Genomic DNA, 24,214 nt, shown 5'->3' on the forward strand with positions numbered 1-24,214 from the left:
TTGTCCTCCAGCCTCCTCCTGTATCCCCTTGTCCTCCAGCCTTCTCCTGTCCTCCAGCCTCCTCTTGTAGCCTCCTCCTGTCCTCCAGCCTCCTCCTGTCGCCTCCTCCTGTCCTCTAGCCTCCTCCTGTCCTCCAGCCTCCTCCTGTCCTCCAGCCTCCTCCTGTAGCCCCCCTGCCTCCTCCTGTAGCCCCCCTGTCCTCCAGCCTCCTCCTGTAGCCCCCCTGCCCTCCAGCCTCCTCCTGTAGCCCCCCTGTCCTCCAGCCTCCTCCTGTAGCCCCCCTGTCCTCCAGCCTCCTCCACGTGTCCCCCAGTCTCCTCCTGTTCCCCAGCCTGCTCCAGCATCCTCCTCCTGTCCCCCAGCCCCTCCATCCTCTATCTTCCTGCTGTCCTCCAGCCTCCTCCTTCTGCTCCAGCCTGCTCCTGATTTCCCAGCCTCCTCCTCCTGTCCCCCAGCCTCCTCCTCCAGCATACTCCTGTCCCCCAGCCTCCTCCTCCAGCATACTCCTCCTGTCCTCCAGCCTCCTCCTCCAGCATACTCCTCCTGTCCTCCAGCCTCCTCCTGTCCCCCAGCCGCCTCGAGCATCCTCCTGTCCCCCAGCCCCTCCATCCTCTATCTTCCTGCTGTCCTCCAGCCTCCTCCTTCTGCTCCCCAGCCTGCTCCAGCCTCCTCCTGTCCCCCAGCCTCCTCCTCCTGTCCCCAGCCTCCTCCTCCAGCAGCCTCCTGATTTCCCAAACTCCTCCTCTTGGTGATCGGCTGTCATGGTAGCCTAAAGTCCCATTGAGACTAGTAGGCCTGCCATGTGTAATGATCTCTAATAGCAGATGAGAGGCTATTAGAGATCAGCAGTAACATTGCTATACACTAGTATTCCAGTATATTATATTAGAGAGTCTAAAATAATGGTAACATTTTTTTTAAAAAATTGAAAAAAAAGAAAAATTTTAAAGCAACCCCCTTTCACTAGATCACATATATACACATTATATACCTGTCACACTGCCCCCCCCCCACACATTATATACCTGTCACACTGCCCCCCCCCACACATTATATACCTGTCACACTGCCCCCCCCCCACACATTATATACCTGTCACACTGCCCCCCCCACACATTATATACCTGTCACACTGCCCCCCCCACACATTATATACCTGTCACACTGCCCCCCCCACACATTATATACCTGTCACACTGCCCCCCACCCCCACATTATATACCTGTCACACTGCCCCCCACCCCCACATTATATACCTGTCTCACCTCCTTGCACTGCTTCTGTATAACTTCTCATACATACCTCGGCATGCATGGCAGCAACCTCTACCGGGGTCTTCAGTAGCTCCTCCCACATAGGCGTCACATGGTCATGACCTCATCGAAGGTCCTTGACCACATTCACTGCTGTGATGATCCCCAGAGGTAGTGTGTGCTGCAGCCAGCAGGTGTGCCCTGCCCACCCGAACCCCCCGCCCCCCCCCCCCCCTCGCGGTTACCGCGGTCACCGCGTCCGTGGTAACCGCGGTTACTCTCAGCCAGGCAAGTCGGACCCTGGTCCCGGGACCAGGAGACGGGACTCAGTCTCCTGGCCCGGGACAATGCGGGGAATAGCGTGACATTCCCTTATCCTCCCGGGGCGGCGGGACTGGGGTTAAAAAGCGTGACAGTCCCGCCGAAAGCGGGACGGTTGGGAGGTATGCTAAATGTATATTGGTAAATTACCTCATATCCTGACCCCCCCCCCACCCCCGACTTACACACACATTACAAAAAACATGAGGTAAAGTGGTCATGATTGTTATTGGACGGATAGAGATCACATGACCCTCCATCTGCGGCCATTTTATGGACAGGAATGTCCGGCTGATGAGGGAAAAGACAGGAGGCTTCACTTTACATATCAAGAAAGAGGCGCAGAACTTTTAGGGTGCGTCGACACATTCAGTTTTTCAGATGCAGATTTGGATGTCCAAACCAGGAGTGGAGTGAAAACAGAGCTGTTGCAACTTTTCTCAATGATATCTTCTCACCCATTATGATCCACACCTGCAATTGGCTTCAATCTGTAAAAATTGAACGTGTGGACGCCCCCTTAATAGAAGCATATTAGTAAATTACCTAATATCCTGCACCAACACTTACACACACATTACAAAAATCACGAAGTAAAGTGGCCCATCCCTTTAAGTCCTCCCAGGGATGTACTGTAGGGAAACTGAACACTCACAACCCAGATTCCATGTGGTTTTTCCCGTTATATCATGGAAAGGCGACCTATAAATTTGCAGGAGAGGGAGAAGTCGCCCCTTGAGCATTTTTTAAAGGAGCGGATAAAAGAATTGAGACAAATAAAGGAGGTTTTTTGTTTATTATTAATCAAAAGAAATTATTCTGAAAAATTTCACAGCCTTTACACACCAACATATTGATCTTTTACCTAACCCTGACATTTGACCTGCAGAATAACTTCTTTTCTGTGTGTCCCATTGTAGAGATAACGGATAATGAGGTTAGGCCTCCCCTCCCCCCATAATCTCCTCTCTATATGAGCCAAAAGGTATTAAAGACCCCAGTGATACAAAAACTACAGATTGTTTTAATGAGCAACACGCAGCTGTTCCATATATTATTTCATGGCGGACGCGGCGATAGCGCATTACGCAGCGCTCTTATAAATCAGCCAGACCCTTCATAGCTTCATGTGGATTTTATTAATAATTTAGTGTTTGTGTTAAATGAACGGAGTCGGTCAAAAGATTGGAATCCCGCAGAGTTATTACTTCAGTGTGAACAGATTCTTAATAATTTATCGCTATTTGCTTTTAACTTTTCGATGACCCCCTAAATGCAAATGCTCAGGAAATTCAAGTTACAACAAACACCAGTCCCTACAAATAAAAGGGACACACCATTAAGAGTTCAGCCGAAATCCTATGAATCCGCTTCCAAGGAGAATTTTTAAAACTACGCAGTGAGCAGAAACCTGCATAAACATAGGAGAAAATATTCCCCTGGTAAAAGACATCACAATCCAGCATTGTGGGGTCCAGACCCTGGGGCTTCCACTTTCGTTCAATGGTAAGTAATGATGTCACATGATGGTCTTCATGCAAGGCCAATCATCACTGACCTCAATGGTTACATATTCATGGAAGACATATGACCACTGAGGCCAGTGTTTGGATCAGTACAGGATAAGTAATGTCATGTATGTACACAGTGACTGTACCATCAGCAGAATAGTGAGTGCAGCTCTGGAGTATAATACGGGATGTAACTCAGGATCAGTACAGGATAAGTAATGTCATGTATGTACACAGTGACTACACCAGCAGCAGAATAGTGAGTGCAGCTCTGGAGTATAATACGGGATGTAACTCAGGATCAGTACAGGATAAGTAATGTCATGTATGTACACAGTGACTGTACCATCAGCAGAATAGTGAGTGCAGCTCTGGAGTATAATACGGGATGTAACTCAGGATCAGTACAGGATAAGTAATGTCATGTATGTACACAGTGACTGCACCAGCAGCAGAATAGTGAGTGCAGCTCTGGGGTATAATACAGGATGTAACTCAGGATCAGTACAGGATAAGTAATGTCATGTATGTACACAGTGACTGCACCAGCAGCAGAATAGTGAGTGCAGCTCTGGGGTATAATACAGGATGTAACTCAGGATCAGTACAGGATAAGTAATGTCATGTATGTACACAGTGACTGTAGCAGCAGCAGAATAGTGAGTGCAGCTCTGGGGTATAATACAGGATGTAACTCAGGATCAGTACAGGATAAGTAATGTCATGTATGTACACAGTGACTGTAGCAGCAGCAGAATAGTGAGTGCAGCTCTGGGGTATAATTCAGGCTGTAAAAGTCGGGATAAGTACCTGGTGAGTAATACAGTGTTTACAAAGTTAGCAGCTTGTTTCAGTGCAGATCCTATAAATTGCATATAAGCTAAGCAATATTATAAAACTGTCAAAACCCCGGCATTAATAAGATTAATGAGATTAAGCAGAAAGTCACAATACTAAAAATACTGTACGTGTGTTCCTGAAAAGAGGAAAGCTGAGAACGTTCTCCGATTACTGTGTTATGGCTATCCAGCTGGGCAGGAATGAGCTAACACGCTCACCGCACGCAACTTGGGTTGTAAAACAGGTTTCCAAATGGCTGGAGCCTCTAGGCCTCAAATTTAGAGCCCAAGTTCAAACAAGTTCAGAGTCCAGATCAAGGTGAAGATCAGTATCACGTAAGGTTAAAGGTTTTACTGTGATTGATAATTCGACGCTACATGTTACGACATGCAACATACAAAAATATACAAAAAAGTTTATCAAAGCCCAAATCTAGAAGACATTTTGACTATTCGACCTCTAATTTACTCATTTATGGCCATTCAACAGTTATTAGTAGACTCTTTTTTTTGGAAGATGGACCACATTCGGTGAGAAGAGATGAGGTTTACCGTGTCATTAGTGATATTCTCCCATTGTTCATGAGGATGAGATGTGCGATAGAAGAAGCACCGCGCTCCGGCAAGGACCGGCTTCCAGGCTGCTAGATTCAATCATGTCTGAGGAGCAGGTGAGGAGGTGAGAAGTAGGTTAGCTGTCTGAAACCATTACTTCTCCGCATAGCTGCCTGTGTTACGCAGTTCACCAAAAAGCTATTTTTTTGCTCCGTAAATCGAATGACAGTCACGGTCACATAACAGAAAGGTCACCGAATAATCACGAAGCGCACAAGGAGAAGACTCTATCTATATAAATAGAAAGGACGACATATCTATCCTCCCAGCTGCTGCAATGGAACAAGCATGGCGATGTATACGGACTGCAGACCATGCACAAAATCGGGGTGTATGTAAAATAAAAGAGGGGAAAAGGCCACTGAAAGACACCCCAGGATCATTGGAAATGTTGAAATTATCCAATTATTGCCAATAGGAAAGAGTCAGAACCAAGGACGTAACTTGAGGGGGTACATAGGATTTTGTTGAACTGGAGTCCTCAACCTTTAGGGGACTATTATATTGAGTATTTTCCCCAAAAGAGGAGACCAGTACTATAAGCAATAACTTATATTTAGTACTGGTAAAGACTATTCATTGGTGCTCAGCAGTTTTGAGCTATTTGCTAGTCACAACATCGATTGCACCCAAGTAAACAGATTGGGGGTCATTTAACAAGGGCCCGAATCGCGGTTACCCGAATATTTCCGATTTGCGCTGATTTTCCCTGAATTGCCCCGGGATTTTGGCGCGCGCGATCGGATTGTGGTGCATCTGCGCCGGCATGCACACGAGGGAAATCGGGGGAGTGGCTGTAAGAAAACCCGACTGATTCTGATTTTTAAAACAAAAAAAAGGGTCGCTTGACACGCGCTTACCTGCACCCAGGGTAGGATGGTGAACTTCAGTGAACTCTGACGGAATTCAGCGCAGCAGCGACACCTAGTGGACATCGGGCGAACAACCTTAGTGAATCGCCGGAAGACACGAATCCTCCACTGAGAACGCGCCGCTGGATCGCGACAGGACCGGGTAAGTAAATCTGCCCCATTATCTTATGTGTAAGGCCGACTTCATGTGATCGCAAAAAAGATAACATACTTCATAATAAAGCCCTCATCAGGATGAGAACTGGGTCCCATTCCCAGCACCACCACCAAAACCTGAGGAAAACGGCTGCCCACTCAAAATGCAATGATACATGGTGGCCATTCAGATCAAGACCATCCAATGAATATGAGGATATCTTGAGTCTACCAAATTGGGAACCACAACTTATTTTTTAGGTCCAAAAATGGTGATCTTGAGTAGGAGACTTCCACTCAGTGATGCACTAGCCATGAGGAGAGTTGAGCCAGTTGCCTCAGGCAGCATCTCCTGCAGCTAGATAGGGGGCAGCACAGTTACCTTCTACAAAATAGGACCTGGCACTTAAAAGTAATGTCTTGTCACACCTAATGTCAGCATGGCTGTGATACTCTGCATGGAGAAACCACTTGATAAAAAAATAATGTGTCACATAACTACTCCATGGGGTAGAGGGAAGTGCAGCACCTCTCGCCTTAGGCAGCAAGAGTTTAAGTCCCCCCTTGGCTCCACAATAATATGTCTAAATTCTCTATTAAAGAGCAACTATGTAACGGCTGTAGTCGGTGGTCTCGAGCTTGGACCACCTTCCATGATATCCATAAACATTGATGCTACCATAGGTAGTCATTGCCATTGATTAAGCAATTCTAGGTAAATCGGTTATTAAGTCATAAAACCCTTCAGTATTCTGTGGATATAAGAATAAGATATGATGCATTCCCATCTAAGTTGGTTTTTCATTGAGATTCATCCAGTTTCTTTCTTCCACAGATAAAGTAATCCAAGCACAATTATACAAAACCGTATAGAAGCGAAAAATCTCAGGATCCTGCTGGCTGTTAAATGCTGACTTAAATTAAAAGTGAACTTTACGATCACAAAGTGCGGAGAAAACTGGTCACACAGCATCATAACGGCAAGACGTAGAACCATGGAGCAGCCGGCGCCAATGTAATGCTGAGTGGATGAGGTGCGGACTACACTTATATATCTTATGTATGCATCGCCTGGTGTGGTGTGAAACATTATCCCTCCTGAAAAGTTCTGCAAAAGAAGCTTATATGCAAAGCCCCTATTGTGAGACACTCTGCAGGGAGCAGGCAGCGCTGTGTTCCCGGTACCACGCCGCGATTTCCAGCGGAATGCAGACGTTACCAACCTAGGGCGGAACTGTCATCTGCTGCAAAGTTTGCAACTCTTGCAATAATATTGATATAGAATGTTGTTACCCTCAGGATAGAGAATGTGCATACCAAGGAAATTACATGGGGACTACTGGATCACAGAGGTAGAAATTTGGGATGTTTCCATTATTTCAAAGTTCACAGAGCGGCAGACTAATTAATGCCTCAAACCCATGACTGGATTATGGGCTTGTAGACGTTGACTATGACACCAATATGACTCCAATATAATATAGAAGCACAAGTGATGGGTCACTTTTTGGTTTCATCATATTTGATTAGTCGTTGGAGATCCCATTGTAACACCGGGGGGGGGGTTCAATGGCTCTGTAATGTAAAGATGGTGCCACAGTACACCGCCAAAAACATGAGTCTGTTGAACTACAATTGAGAATGCAAGATTTTCCCCCCTAAAAACAAAAATGTTATAGAATTTCTAGCTTTGATATCACATGGGATGCCGACAAGCTGCCCAATGTTACTGAATAGAAACCCTGCCTAGATACTCAGTATGAGGAGCGGAGGAAGTATCATTGCACACATAGGCAGATTAACAAATTACCTAGAGAACAACACAACAGACAAGACTGAGAATAGATTAGTGGCAAGAGGATCACTGTCTACCACATGTACACCGTCCCAGACGTCAGACTATGACTTTTAAAGCTGCATCACACGCCATAAACATGTATGTTTTTACAGAGATACCTGCATGGGCAATATAAGGACTCAAGAGCTGTACATAACATTTACACCTAGGGTATAAAAAGTTTAGTGCACAAGTAAAAGTTGTTCTTCGTTTCTTCTTTGCTCATATAAAAGGGACTTACACAAAGTTGTGGCTAATGGTAATGGATCCTACAAGATCCTATGCTCATTATGGATCCTACAAGATCCTATCCTCACTTCACGGTCTATTAGCTGGACAGATCAATGGGGCAAAGCTAAAAACCAAAACCATTCAAGTTTTCCCCAATGGAAGACCTTTTTATTGATGGTGGATCACGTCGGATTCGGCATGACTTGCCAAGAAAAATCGACATCTATCTAAGACAACATCTGGTATAACCATCTAAGGTTCTCTGTTATCTAGAATCTAGGCCTCGTATATTCTCCATTCCTTGGCATCGGAATTGAATAATCCTATGTAAATTTTAAAACTGCCATTTTTGGTTAAAAAAGTTTGAAATAAATACTATGCTAATAAAAACATATCTCACCCATCTGTAATATTCCCTTTCATTTTTTGGAGATTTTCCATACATTCTCATGCAGTCAGATACAGTCCTTGAAAAATCTGTCTTTTGTATAGAACGGAAAGCAGCAACCTGATAGCCCCTAATAATGAGAGGGTTTCAGCTACGGGGGGAAACTCAATCCGAAAGAAAAACAAACCGCCAAGAGTTTACCGAGTTATTTCCCTCTGTTAGCAATTTGGAATAGTCTGGCTTCCTCACACATTGAAATGTATTTTTCAGATTAAAATAGCAGGGAGGGATTCTAATAGAAAAATGATGTAAACTTTATAAGGGTGGATAGTGATATCGGAGCCCAAACACAAAATAAAAGTAACCTAATACAACTGTAAAGAGCCCAAACATCCTTCTAGCTAGATAAAACAACATGTAACAAGACTTTGAAGACAAAAAAGCACCAAAAATAGCACTCATTAAAATAAATACAAAAAGAAAGAAAAAATATATAAATACCAATAACTATCTCTATATAGAGTATTCCTGCTAGTTGGATTGGTAAACAATTGGTTATAAGAGGCTATTGAGCCCCCCCCCCCCCCATCACGTAATTAGCCCCCAAGAACTGGCAGAGGGAAATTTGGTAGCACTACACTCTCTGCAACTATGCCCCTCATCTAATTACATATGCTGGATAGATCCAACTAAAGGATACATAAATAACACATGAGTAGCTCAGGTGTACACATGCCCAAAGAGGCCAGTGATTGGCTCATCTGCCATGCACTCAACAAATGTCACCTCAGCACTTCCCGTTTGATTGGATTAGAAGCCCTGAAGAAGGTTGAGCTGGCCCTTGAACTGGGGGGAGACTTTAAAAAAAAATATTATACAACTAATTTTGCAAAAATGGGAGCAAAGTAGCACCAGAGCCGTCTGTCCCAAGTTAAAGGTTAAAGTGGTTTAAATTAAAACCACAAGGAAAAGTCCATATTAGGCTATATATCTTGTTCCTTCTGTGTTCTGTTGTGAAATGCTGCGTCGTGGATCATATGTTCCTTGACATCCACCACTGAAGATCCTCTTGCCAATTTCATTTCTTTTCATTTTTGTATTTTTGTTCTAGTATTACTGCTACTTTTCCCCTCCTAACCTATAACTATTGCAGAGTTAAGTTGCTTAAAGATTTGGCCAGACATTTTTAGGGTCCATGGACACAGTGGGGCAAATTTACTTACCCGGCCCATTCGCGATCCAGCGGCGTGTTCTCTGCTCTGGATTCGGGTCCGGCCGGGATTTAAGAAGGCAGTTCCTCCGCCGTCCACCAGGTGGCGCTGCTGCGCTGAAAATCATCTCAACGCGCCGGAATGCACCACCTCGGACCAGGTGAAGGTAAGCGCTCCCCAAGCGACACTTTTTCGTTTTTTAAATGCGGCGGTTTTTCCGAATACGTCGGGTTTTCGTTCGGCCACGCCCCCCAATTTCCGTCGCGCGCATGCTGGCGCCGATGCGCCACAATCCGATCGCGTGCGCCACAATCCCGGGGCAATTCAGGTACAATCGGCGCAAATCGGAAATATTCGGGTAACACGTCGGGAAAACGCGAATCGGGCCCTTAGTAAATGACCCCCAGTGTCTATGAGACTGTCTTTAGTAGATGTAACAATAAGTGACAAGAGCGGAAGAAAATACTTGCGTTGAACTTAAACTTAAGACTTGTCAAGACTTGAAGTTTTGTTAAAGTTTTTTTTTTTTTTTTTGCCTACAGAAGCAACATGAAGTGCTGACAGGTGAAGGACAGCCATACAACAGGTCGAGTCCTTCTAAGGTATGTACTGTTTCGGTTGGTGAAAAGTGATGACGTGCAGCGATAGACAAGGATATTATTTAGGGTTGGATAAGAAGATACTGTATTTGGTAAAGACTCTCTTCTTATAATTGGCCCTAAATTTCCAGCAGAAGACAACCCAATATGGAGCTGACTTTGGAGCAAGTCACTCGTCTATTTTTTTAAAGTTTATTCAAAAATAACTAATAACATCTCATTGATGAAATGATATTGTACATAGAGATAGAGGGTCCTTAGTATCATATCCCCAAGATGGGTCTGGGGAACCATGGTTCATCAATATTATTTTGACCCCTTTATTTAAACATTTATGGATTTTAAGTGAAATATTTGTACTTTCATGCATGATATATGGATACATATGAGAAGATATGTAAGCCACATCGACAACTAGCCAGGAGATTGCACTAAATCCTAATATTTTTTGGAAGAGTAGATGTACTACATAGAATCACTGGATGGACAGTACAGAAGTGAGGGGTCTACTATAATCCTGACCTGACTACAACCTGCCCGACTGAAGGATTTGGTCACTTTCGAGCCGTCAGTAATCCTTTACGCGTCTGGTACAGAAAGGCTCAGTCATGTCACTTCAGCATCCACAAGGTCGAGAAATCGCCATACAGCGTATTTTTTTTTTCTAATTGAAGCAAACATAAAGTGCACTGGGAAAAGGTTCCAGAATAAATGAGCTTTTGTTATTAAAAATATTCTTAGCCGCGTATTAATCTCATATAATCACTTGGCTATTTTTAGAAATCCATTATAAAAAGGTCCAATTCTGAATAATCTGCATTATAAACACTCATTAAGTAGAGGAGCGCAGAGAGTGGAGTGAGTAGGCGTCTTGTCTTTATGGGCTCTTAATTGAACATATAAATGAAGATTTCTGACAAAAAAAAGAGCAACTCAACGTCATGCGTGTACATACCCATTGTGCATTATTTATAAAGGGACCTTGTGCTGAACAAACAGTTCTTGCATCTTTACCATCTTGGGCACAGATGATCTCTCCATTGTTGCAATCTCCTTCAAAGTTATCAAGGGTATGAGAAAGCACAGAAGATATTTTACCTTTGAAATGTTCTGCCTCCAGTTCAAACAAGTACATAGAACTTCACAGGAGCCCTGTTTGCTAGAAGGGTCCAAGAACCTAAGTTGGGTTTCTCCATACCTTGTTTTCTAGTACAACTGTTCAAGGGTGAATAGGGGCAACCTCAACCATGACACCATCTGTTTGAGGATGAGATCTACTGCTAGAGCGTGTCTATATGCTCTTGTTCGTAGGTTGATTCAATTGGTAGGCAAGGTAGGTTGGTGCCTGGGGTGCCATCATTGAGAAATCATTTATGGGTTAAAGAAAATGTATGCATATTTTTCCTGAAGGGTTTATACAGCTTATATATGTATAAACATAGACATAAAATATACAAAGGTAGACACAAAGAAAAACATATGGCATGTTGCATGTTATTGGGTGAATCAGAGCTGAACCCAAGCCCACTGAACAATTATCATGTTGAAGTACAAAGGCCAAAATAGGGTAGTACTGAAATTGTCCTTAAAGGAAACCTACCACTTGAAATGGCAGGTTTAAGAAGAAAACACCGAGCACCAGCTCAGGGTGAGCTGGTGCCGGAGCTTATTTTTGTTAGTGTTTTAAACCGCTGTATCGCGGTTTAAAACACTTTTTAAACTTTATAGCCGGCGCAGGGAGATACGCGCTTGGCGCTTAACATGCGCGCGGCTCTCCTTCACTTCCTATGTAGCCGCGCGCACTGTCGCGCGCATGGTAAGGCGCCGAGCGCGTACCTCCCTGCGCCGGCTATAAAGTTTAAAAAGTGTTTTAAACCACGATACAGCGGTTTAAAACACTAACAAAAATAAGCTCCGGCACCAGCTCACCCTGAGCTGGTGCTCGTTGTTTTCTTCTTAAACCTGCCACCTGCCACTTCAAGTGGTAGGTTTCCTTTAAGGAAATTTATGGCAGAAATCGTAAGGATATTTGTGAGTTCAGAAGGCATTTGCAGTATCACACACAGCCTTTGAGAAGAGTGATCTCTCTCTGGAGAGCCATGAACTTTAATGAACCTCTTGGGGTTGTCTTGACTCAACAGGAGTCATCAACACCTCTACAAGCCCAACCATTTCAGTCTTAGGGATTGCAATTTATTTATCCTCAAACCATTTTGAGAAGTACTATATGCACGCTCAGCCGATGTATGCATGCATGTATGGATAAAGGTAGGTTGGGAGGCTCAGCCGTCGGGCAACACTAAATTGAAACGACAGCATTGAAGAAGAAGAACATTAAGGCAGTGGACTACTGTAAGAGTGAACTAAAAGGTCTTCAAGACAGAAAGTCTTTCCACATTCTTGAAGTCTTACATCCTTGAATCAATGTTTGACTTTGTGGTCAAATATGTGTTTCTTCAATCTCTTGGGGAGGAAAAATAAGAATCTGCCAAGGGGTGGCTGGAGATGTGTACATGCAGGGCCAGAGTAAACATGAGCCATAGCCAGACTGAAGAGAATGATGGAATTAATCATGTATAAGATGATGAGGAAGCGATTCATCAAGAGGCTTATGTATAAATCTTTTCCTAGTTACCTGCCTTGCGTTACATAACCAGATTACGGATTTCCAGGTGTATACGTAAGCGCCGGCTAAGTGGACCTCAAGCCAAGTGCTAGCAGAGCATACTGGAGATGAACTGTTACATAACATTCGGCCCTTCCAACGCATGCATGAAATTCCTTCACCGGATAAGCCCTACAAGTCTTTACAGCCAAGGTGCCTCTGGTTCCTTCTTATATCTCCGACATGGCACAAGTCTTTTCAGACTGCGCATCCGAACTCACAAATATTTTCCTAATGTTGGGAAAACAACCACTAGTCAAAAGAAGAAAAGTTTCCGACAAGATATGTTCTTACTATATAACCACCTTTCTGTGAAGGCTATTTGGATGATACAATGTGGGTCAAACCAGGAGCAAATATCGGCCTTTACTTTGATTCTAGAGATTATTCTTTATAAATATTCTTTATAAAAACTATTTAATATACCCAAAAGAAGAGTAGTCCAGGATAAAATCTGGCTGCTCATCAAGGACAGTCTTGCACACATGTAAATGTCTATATATACACAGACAACATATGTTTTGGCAAGACATTTGATTAACGGCTTGTCTCGCCACTCGTATCTTCCTATGGGAAAAAAAAAATCAAACACACAGTGGAAGACACAACACTGATAACAAAGCTAGAGAAACTACTTTCTAGTCATAGCATTAACGATAAAATCAGATATTACAGATGTGCATGGTGGATGGAAACTCGGGCAGGGCCGGTGGACCTCCATTGCATAGGAGAAGAAGGATAGGAGCTCTAGAGGCGACAGTGGTGGCAAATACACCCTTGCCCTAGTACAAAGTACTCAAGCTGTGTATTGTAAAAGGCCTAAAACAGATTTGCATTGGATTCCATAAGCTTCAAAGTCCATCCCTATGTAGGTGCTAGGGGGTGCCACCATACATTGACTGGGCCTCTCTTTTTAGATGGCTGGGGTTGGTTGAGTTTACATGTGACCTCAATAGGGACAACTTTAGTGAAGGTTTATCTTATAAGTATAAGTATGAGGGATGGGGCATGCTCAAAACCAACATGCATGACCCAAAATCTGTTGTTGGGGAAGAGTCTGAATAAATTTGATAGGAGGATAATATAAAAATTCAGGTGTAGCAGCTCCCCATTAATTAATACGTAGCATTGGCCTTCTATCACCTCGACTATCTTTTCCCAAAAGAACAATGTAACACACATAGAAAGCAGCACAGAACATTTATATTTAGCCACAAATCAAATAGAATATTCTCTCTGTATTATATGCACCGAGGACGTATCCCGCTCTACATTTGGAGAATTCAGAGGAGAATATAAAAGATGTCAAGGTGCATTGAATATCGCTTCTTCATGGATAGGATGAGACGCTCTACATCTATGATGATTGGTGCGAGACGAGTTGTCTAGAACAAACAGTTAATACGTAACGCTGCCCTTACAGAAGAATAAAATATTTCCAGGTCTGAGTCTATTTTTAATCATCCAATGAGATGCAAATATCAGGCGTTTATTTATAGAAACCATTACAATAATAGGTGCTTTAAAGTGCAATCGACATCGGTTTGGAACAAAGAAAGAACAGTAAAGTGGGGAGAATAGGACAAAATATATTGGAAATCCAGGAGTCTGCATAGTCGAATACTGTGTTTATTGGGTCCTAAAATGTGACTGGTAAAGAGGGAGATAGAGACGTGAGGGGGTATTTATCAAGGTTTCTGCACCACACCAGTGGCAAAGAAGCTGTGAAATAATCGTAAGCACTTGTAATTATTTCCCCCTTTCCTTGACCTCCAAGCTAGGGAGGTGAGTGCGGGCAGCGAGGAGTGGGCCAGCGCGGGGCGTTCCAGTCCCTGCACACTCACTGTGGCAGGGCCTGGCGTAGAGATAAACGCTGCCCAGGACCCTTGCCGATTACATCAAGAGGCCAGAGCCTCTCAATGTTATACGGTGGCGCCAGAGCAGAGGTGGGGTTATCATACGCTGACATACGGGTGCCTGGTTTCTTGAGACAACTCGGTGATAGATCAACTTTTTGAGAAACCATGCAACGTTGCAATAAATCCATGTTCAAGGACATAAGAAGTGACCAACTTTTCCATGAAAAACTCCAAAAATTGATGTTTCCATTCCAAAAAAAAAGGAAGATTTCCAGTGATTACACAATGTAGTATAAGTTATAAGAAGTAGCAAAGAAGAGAATTTAAGCATAACCGATACATGTTCTGGAAAATGGAATATCATTATGGAACTAATCATTTAGACCACTTGTTTAACAACCCCCTATTGGTCAAATTTTTGGCTCGTAAAAAAACAATATAAAAGTAAAAATAAATTCCATTTACAGGTGAATGTATAAAAGAATAATAAAGAAGAACCAGCTGGTTAGACCCGTGACCACACTCCTTTGAAATGTTAACAGAGTGATAATTACGTCTCACTCTTCATCCTAGATGTTCTTGAACTTGTGACCCATATTAAAGCATTATCCAAAGTTTCTTCCAAAGAAATAATGGGCAGGCTGGAGTGTACACTAAATTTAAGTCTTCCCAGGTGCGAGATTATCGGCAAGGTGAGTGCGGCTGCCAGAGGATCTGTAATACTTCAGCAAATAACAAGGGCTGAAAGGTTTAAAGGCGTTTGGACTTGAGAGAGACGTGTTGGAACTTGGCCATAGGATGCTCACAGGATCTAGCCTTACATAAAGGAGCCTGACAAAGGCAAGGACCTTGTAAAATGATGGATAGAAGGCGTATAAAAGTGGGGTCTCTGTGGTGTAATCACCTATAATATATTACACTTTCTTTTTGGTTCATGCGTCTCAGTATTACAAAATGTATCAGTGAATTTGGATGAACTGAGGGTGTGTGATGCCAGGTCGAAAAGTTTATGCACCTGTTTATTGAGGACGACTGAGAACAACCATCACAAATCTTATCCAAACTTAGATTTTATTTTCCGAATTTGGCACAAATGAGAGGATAATAATAATCAATGTCATAGGATTGGAGACGGAGACTACTTATGCCAGAGTATAAACAATTCGCTTACTGAAAACCTACCCAGAACTTGAGTATCGTTATGTCAATGGTGCTTGGTAGCTTATAGTAGGTTTTGTTCGAAGGTGGATATTACCTCTGTGGAGACCTATTGGAGGACTTTGCTTGGATTAAACCAAACACTCAGCTTGGTATAACTGAAGCAATACCGGCTACATAACCATAAACTTGGACCTATGTGTCACAACGAGACTTGCGTTCTTATTAATAGGCCTACCAACCCTCTAATACGGCACACAAACATCTCACGGACAAGCCGGGTTACATATTCACCACTAGAACTGTACATAAAGCCCTAAGTTCATGGAACAGGAGATGGATTTGTTGAAATAATATGCTATTTTAGACAAATATACCTCAGCCTGATGAAGGGCATTAGTGGACCCCTTTTTCTTATTTAGCATGTGATGGTAAGGGGTAAGCACTGGGTCCTGGCACCGAATGAAAGTCCAAAGAATGGAGAATGGTGCAGATTTTCCTAATGTGTTATGGAGTCTAAAGATGCATCAGAACTTGGAATATTTTAACATTGATACTGTTTCTTTATAGCATTAATGTTCCACGATACATCTATACAGACGACATAGACAAGAATTGCTCACTTCACTCAAACCAACGAGACAATGGAATGAACTTTCAAGAAAACCAAGAGCAGAATAAACTTTCCTAACCTAAACGTGCAACCTTTCTGTGATCCCAAAAATTCCCCTGAGGCCAGAAACATGAGTCACAATAACAGGTATTACTGACACTCATCCCCAGTCTTATAGTAATAATGAAAGCGAGGAGAAGGTTTATATTACATGCTCTTTTGGGGTCATGTACAAGAAGCGTTACTGGTGGGAGGCGTCTCGGTTCAGACTTGGCCTAATTGTGCCTGATGTTTAAAAATAGTTTTAGGCAATTTTTTTGCATTACGGACTAATGTTTCTATAGATTCAACTATGTAATTTGGTATTGAATGGGTAGGACTACAAAGAAATGGCACGAGTAGGCTCAGAGACAACATAAAACTGAGGGTATGGATGCAATTCAAGGGGGCAATTGCCAACATAGGACACCAAGGGCACCAAGAAAACGACCCCATTGTCCTAGCTATCATCAGTACAGAAAGGGGACATTTCGGTGGCCCCAATAATGGTTAAGCCTTATGGACCAACTAATGGTAACTTTCATCTTTTGGTGTGACCTGGCACCACTTTCCTCCTCTTCTTGGTGTAGGATTGGAGCGTGTTGGATCAGAAGATTTGCTGGTCTTCATTCCAGTCTTTCCGGGTTCCACAAAGCTTGGTCCGGTGATATTGTATTCAAAGACGGTGTGGGGCCGTCTTACTTTCCTTGACCCCACACGTTAAAAATGTGTATACAGAGTGGTATGTCCGTTGCTCAATTGAATTCAATGGAAATTCTAGGACAGTCCGAGCTTGTAAAGGCCACATTGGAGAGATCCAGTAAGTGATAACACATTTATCACCTACCCTCTGGATTGATGATATATGTAATCATAGTAAAACCCCATTAAGGTTCTAATGGAAATCATGACCTCTCCCTTATTCCTTTCATTGGCAACATAAAGTCTTTGTCCCAGAAAGGGATTGTTAATTTCGCACACACACCCCCCACTCTCCCCCAATATCTACACACAAAACACTACAATTTAGGTAATAGAATTAAATTAGGAATTTAGAGATAGTCCAATTCCCCAATATACAATGGTAAAGGTCACCAAAGGTGAAGATCTTATATGACAATAGACTCTTCAGCATCAAACTGGTAAAGTATGCAAATGATGGGTGGGTCGCATATAATTGAGGAGGGGAACAAAACTATCAAAAAACTTGTTAGGGTCTGTTACGGCAGCGTCCATGAATACAGGATGCGGAGATCACTGGCTAATCTTGTTTTTTTTTCTATTTTAACTCAGCTACTTAATTACATCTATGCATTAGGACATTGTTTTACCATCTTTTGTTAAGCCAGGTGTGCAGCGTAAAAGATCCCATAAGATAACTATTATAGCTGGAGGGAACTTCCTCTAAGAACAGGACCACCTAAAGCTGCCCATAGACCAGAGCAGGACATTCCCAGGCGTGATGGTGATAAATCAGACAGGTATCAGTTGTGTGACAGATGTCTATTTATCTGTCTGTGTATGGCGATGATACAACTAGTAACAAATGTCTTGTCTGCGGCTAGTTATACAAGAACCTGTCACATAGAGAAGACAATGTGATCTGCAAGCAGCATGTTATAGAGCAGGAGGCACTGAGCAGATTGTATAGTGTGCTATCTGCAGGCAGAATGTTATAGAGCAGGAGAAGCTGAGGGGATTGTACATAGTGTCCTGTCTGCAGGGAGCATGTTATAAAGCAGCAGGAGCTGAGCAGATTGTACATAGTGTCCTATCTGCAGGCAGCATGTTATAAAGCAGCAGGAGCTGAGCAAATTGTACATAGTTTTGTATCTGCAGGCAGCATGTTATAGAGCAAGAGGAGCTGAGCCGATTGTACATAGTGTCCTATCTACAGGCATCATGTTATAGAGCAGGAGGAGCTGAGCAGATTGTACATAGTGTCCTATCTGCAGGCAGCATGTTATAGAGCAGGAGGAGCTGAGTAGATTGTACATAGTTTTGTATCTGCAGGCAGCATGTTATAGAGCAGCAGGAGCTGAGCAAATTGTACATAGTTTTGTATCTGCAGGCAGCATGTTATAGAGCAAGAGGAGCTGAGCCGATTGTACATAGTGTCCTATCTACAGGCATCATGTTATAGAGCAGGTGGAGCAGAGCAGATTGCACACAGTGAACTATATGTAGGTAGCATTTTATAAAGCAGGAGGAGCTGAGCAGATTGATAAATAAATATATATAAAAAGATCCACTATAACTTATCATTTATTCGTGTATATCCTCCATCATTTAGGAGTCCGGTGGGTGGCCCTACTCAGTGACTGACAGTCTTCTCCATACAGTTATGAATACAGGCACAGCTGTCAATCACAGCATATTTCTACCCACTTGGCTCTTAAATCCATTGTAATTAGGTTCCTATTAGCCAATCTGTTATATTAAACAATTTGCTCCTCTATGTAGCCTAGAGAACAGTAGTATGTAAATAAATTAAATTATTAATAAATGTATTTCCCAGCAGTTCATCAAATCATGAATATTAATTTTTCTTCTTCTGGTTTACTCATAGAAATTAATTTGGAAGAGTGGAACATAATGCTGTAACTTTATATTCTGTACATATATACATGACTAACGCAGATAAGAGCCACAAAGAGAGTGATATACATAGACCCTATATGACAACATTCTCTTAACTTCACACAGAAAAGTACATGCATACAGTACCAATACAAACCCTGGAATAGCTTACAGTAACCTCAACTTAAGGTACTGTACATATAAAGATATTGATATATAATAAAGATAATAGCTGACTACAATATACAATATATGCAGTAATCTAATGCAAAAACTTCACATTAAGGTAAGTTAAGTAAAATATATATACACATACACATAATGGCCACATATAGTGTAATAATAAATATATACTGACATATAATGCCTCTGTGTACTTCACCTGACATATAATGCCTCTGTGTACTGCACCTATATATATATTTTTCATATGATATATTTGTAAAAACAACTTTTTTTTTTCTACATTATACTGGTGTAACTCATTGAGTGTAAGCTCTTGTGGCCAGCAGGGCCCTATTACTTCATCTGGCCAGGTTATTGCTCTGGCAGGTCTATTTTTTGTCTATGTACCCATTGATCTGTACAACGCTACGGAATATGTCGGCACTGTAGAAAGATTTATTATATGATATAGCAGATATATGAGGCAATGTATCGAACATTCTGTAACTAATAGTATACAATGTATTTATGTAAGTAATTTAATGTAAGTGATGTAATATAAGTATGTATACATGTAATATACGTATGTATACATGTAATGTATGTATGTATGTATATATGTAATATAAGTATGTATACATGTAATGTATGTATTATGTATATATGTAAAGTATGTATGTATATATGTAATATAAGTATGTATACATGTAATGCATGTATGTATATATGTAATATAAGTATGTATACATGTAATGTATGTATGTATATATGTAATATAAGTATGTATACATGTAATGTATGTATGTATGTAATATAAGTATGTATACATGCAATGTATGTATGTATATATGTAATATAAGTACGTATACATGTAATGTATGTATGTATATATGTAATATAAGTATGTATACATGTAATGCATGTATGTATATATGTAATATAAGTATGTATACATGTAATGTATGTATGTATATATGCAATAAAATGTATATATATGTTATGTAAATAATAAACAATATTAATCCCCAACCCCTCTCCCATGCAATGCAACACAACCCAATGGAACTTACCCTCTCTCCAGTGACCACATGGAGCCCTTCTCTGACTTTGGCAAAGGAGCCCTCTCCCAGCTTCCTCCCAATCAGGTAGTTGCCCACTCTCTTGGTGTGCTGGAAGTTCCTCAGGGTATCCCGGGACACGTTGCTCACACAGGCTGGAAGGAAGGAGTCCTCAAGTTGCACTGGGGGCTTCTCCCCAAGCAAAAACCTTGGAGGGGACTCACTGATGCCATCCCCTGCAGCAGCTGGCATCCTGGAGAAGATAGAGGGTCCACAGGTCAGATCAGAGCTATAGTATCCCTGATAGATAGGTATGAGTGGACACAAGTAGCTCTAAAGTCCTAGTAGGTCCAGCAAGTGGTCAGCAGCAAGGTCTACTGTGCATGGTCCATAGGAGGCTGTGCCCTGGCAGTGGCAGCAGTAGGCACTAATCTAGGTTTTATCAATGGAGAGTAAGAAAAAAAAATCCACAATCAGAGTGGGTGGCTACACATGATCCTTGCCTGGTAGTCACAGCAGTTCTGGGAATGAATGCACAGCACAGGAGGAAGGGAAGGGAAGGCAGAGAAGGCAGGACAGAGGTGCAGTGACTCCCTGTCTAAAGAGCCTCATTCACTCAGAATGTGCAGTAATTTAATCCCATCACAGGCGGCAGGAACAGATGTGATCTAAGCTCAGCAACGCTGAACAAACCCCTTTCAAATCCTTCCCCCTCCTCCTCCAGTGACTGCAGCCAGCCAAAAGCCTCTGTTTCCTTCACACACTCCTTTAGTCACTTCTTTATTTTGGGGAGGGGGGGGGGGGTGGACTGGTAAAAGCTGGACTGCCGTAAATAAAATAATAAAATAAAACACAGTGGTCAACCGTGTCTGTAAAGCAAACCTAAAAGTGGAAATTTTGATGCTTTTGAAGACAGATCTGATCTATCGTGGCTTAGAATATTGACCAAAAGTATCTATTTTTGCTCGAATTCCGTGGAGAGTCTAGAAAAGACACAATGTTTCCTCTCCTGGAAGAAACGTAATGTTCCAAAGGGAAAGAAAATACATAATAGAAAAGTCAACTGGGATCTTAATAGAAGGTAAATACAAGTGGTAGTCATTTAGGTGGGTAAATAAAATAGAGTGCGCCCACAAATTCCAACCACTTGTAGGGCTGCGGCCGCTGGGCGACGGTGTGATTTACCAGCTAATTGTACACAGGCTTATTTTTATAGGCCCCTGTCTACAAATATCTACCACCGGCTGTGTGATAGTTTTATGGCGTGGGAGCCTGGAGGAGACTAAGTGCAGTGTTGTGGCCGGCATTAAAAGCCATTAGTCCCCGAGCGGATTTATAAATATCATCCGGGTCTATATATACAGCATTAGGAGGGATTAAAAAATAAAGCACCTATAAAATGTTTGGGGAATTTTTGTTTCTCCTATGGTCTACATCCTGATTCCAGGTTCAATTCAGTAACATGCTAAATCTGGCAATAGGGTCTGACTCATATTTAGGGCCAACCCTGACGCTCATGCCACGTAACCAGCAAAGAACTGCGACAATTTACAATTTGGACAATGTCAAATTACAGCTTTGGTCATATAGGATGGACAGAAATATAGTAACCACCTTATCAGACATATGAGGATCATCAGCAGCAGAATATCTATTAAAAATCTGTTAACCGTACCACCTTCTTTAGTGTTAACAAGTCTTTTTTTTAGTTACTTATAAACACTTATTTTTTATAACTGGCTGACAAGCCAAATGGTGAAAATCTGATGGTACCCCCTTTCACCCTAACTGTCCTCCTGTCATTCTGACTGCCTTCCTATTGCCGTTATCACTCTGACTGCCTTCATATCACCATGACTGCAACACCCTGACTGTCCTGACCATCCACCTTTCATCATGACTGTCCTCCTATCATCCTGACTGTCCTCCTATCGCCCTGTCTGTCCTCCTATCATCCTGACTGTCCTCCTATCGCCCTGACTGTCCTCCTATCATCCTGAATGTCCTCCTATCGCCCTGTCTGTCCTCCTATCATCCTGACTGTCCTCCTATCATCCCTACTGCCCTCCTATCATCCTGACTGTCCTCCTATCATCCTCACTGCCCTCCTATCATCCCGACTGTACTGCCTTCTTAGCACCATAACTGCAACCCTTACACCCTGACTGTACCTTATATTATCCTGACCGTCCACCTTTCATCCTGATTGCACCTACTATCACCCCGCCTGCCCTGCTATCATCATGACTCTCCTCCCATCACCCTGATTCTACCCCACATCATCCTGACAGCCCTCCTATCACCTTGTCTGTCCTCCTATCATCCTGAATGTCCTCCTATCACCCTGATTGTACCCCAAAACAACCTGGCTGTATCCCACATCATCCGAACTGCCTTCCTATCACCCTGACTGCCCTCATATTATCCGCACTGTACCATCTATCACCCTCACTGCCTTTGTAACACCCTGACTGTACCCCATATTATCTTGATGGTCCTCCTTTCATACTGACTGTGCCTCCTAACATCCTGAATATCCTTTTATCATCCTGACTGTCCTCCTATCATCCTAACTGTGCTCCCATCATCCTGACTGTCCTCTAGTCACCATTACTGTGCCCATTTCACCCTGACTACCATATATCATCCTGACTGTCCTCCTTACTGTACCCCACGTCACCCTGATTGTCCTACTTTCATCCTGACTAAACCTCCTATCATCCTCCCTGACTATATCCCCTCTCATCCTTACTGTACCCCCTATTCCCCTGACTGTCTCCTGATCACCCTGACTGTCCTTCCATCCTCCTGACTGTCCTCCAAAGGACTGGAGATAATGATTTTAGGTCAACAACCCTAAAAAAATTCCTAGAAAAAACACAAGCAGACACGATGAATCCTTCACTAAGAAAACTAGATGTCTTGACATCAAAAGAGACTCTCCAAAAAGGAGGGGTTTTTTTAATTAATTTTCATCTGTGAGATACATGCAGCACTTATTACGCAGCGCTATGAAGGAAATCTTATGGGAACACTAGACCGTTTTGTTCCATTCTGCGTCCTGCGCATATCTTATATGAGGCTAAATAGTGCATGAACAAAAAAATGGCTTCCTGTTAATGGTTACAGACGATAGGAATACATTAGGCTAATTATGATGATAACTTCTGTTAATGGTTTACTATCACTTAGCCATCCACAACCAGAGTGGGGAGTGTGGGGGTAGTAGTCACTCCAAGAAGAGCTGCTAGAAGGATCAGTTATATAATGGGCACATATATATATACGGTCGTGGGCATTGTAGAAATTTTGTACTGGGGCAAAAGAGTTACATCTCTGTATCTATAGGAAATTGAAATTCCTGATATAGCCTCACAGTATAGACTCACTGAGGGCATAGATTTAGATTGCCACCCTAGGTCTATATATAGGTGTAAATACCCCCATGCAGAGACAAATGCCCCACCGTCCTTCTACACGCTTTATCTAGCTAAGTTTGGCGTGGGTTTCCTCCGGGTACTCCGATTTCCTCCCACACTCCAAAAACATACTGGTAGGTTGATTAGATTGAGAGCCCCATTGGGGACAGGGACTGATTTGGCAAGATCTGTGCAGAGCTGCGTAATCTGTGTGCCCTATATTAATAAAGGAATTATTATTATTATTATTATTATTAACCCCCCTATAAAAAATGACATTGACGCATCCCCTGAAGTTAATCCGATTTGCTCAGGTTGGGGACCTACATTCGGAAAAGCTGGGTGGCAACCACTGCTCAACTCTATAGGCACTCTATTGGTTGTCACCCAGCTCTCCTTGTTTTTTGCAAAAGATGAAGGGGAAGAGATAAGAAGACAACATTAAGGAGAAAAGGCTGCTGAGAGCCACTTAAAATTCATGACACTGCACCTCTATAATTAACGTGCAAATACAAAAGTGACAGACGTCTGCTGCTCCCTACAGTACAACATTGTAAGAGCATTTCTGGCATCAGTGATTTGCCTCATGTGTGTATCTATGCGGATGATGCACCTTAGACAATGGCCCCATGTGGTGCATTGACTTCAATGATAATTAGGACACTCATGGTGAACAATACATATGTGCCTTACCCCTTCATTAACGTAACAAAACTCCTCAGCTACCAATGTTGTTATGTCACTAGGAACCTTGAACCTTTCCTTGGCCAAAGTCAATGCTGTAAGCAATTTCTGTAGGACCCTCTGACGCTACAATTGCCAGTTTTGACCATAGAAAGCTATACA

General features: G+C 42.5%; 1 protein-coding gene and 1 long non-coding RNA gene across 6 annotated transcripts in view; one reads left to right on the plus strand and one right to left on the minus strand.

Moving 5' to 3' along the window:
- Positions 1–24,214, minus strand: part of HUNK (hormonally up-regulated Neu-associated kinase) — a 94,953-nt gene that overhangs the window by 18,482 nt on the left and 52,257 nt on the right. For 3 of the 4 annotated variants that reach the window (XM_072138642.1, XM_072138645.1, XM_072138644.1), the window contains one exon: positions 19,962–20,202. In XM_072138642.1, the coding sequence (XP_071994743.1) occupies positions 19,962–20,202 (241 nt within the window). Of the gene's footprint in view, positions 1–1,302; positions 1,460–19,961; positions 20,203–24,214 lie in introns of those variants that run through there. The other variant, XM_072138646.1, reaches the window with a different exon arrangement.
- On the plus strand, positions 1,249–16,295 carry LOC140119519 (uncharacterized). 2 transcript variants are annotated; one of them, XR_011853383.1, is made up of 4 exons: positions 1,249–1,424; positions 6,382–6,580; positions 9,756–9,815; positions 16,065–16,295. It is a non-coding gene; the product is annotated as an uncharacterized lncRNA (long non-coding RNA). The 2 variants fall into 2 exon arrangements; XR_011853382.1 differs by lacking the exon at positions 16,065–16,295 and adding an exon at positions 10,273–10,345.

The sequence above is a fragment of the Engystomops pustulosus genome, chromosome 2 (genome assembly GCF_040894005.1).
Source record: "Engystomops pustulosus chromosome 2, aEngPut4.maternal, whole genome shotgun sequence".
NCBI lineage: Eukaryota > Metazoa > Chordata > Amphibia > Anura > Leptodactylidae > Engystomops > Engystomops pustulosus.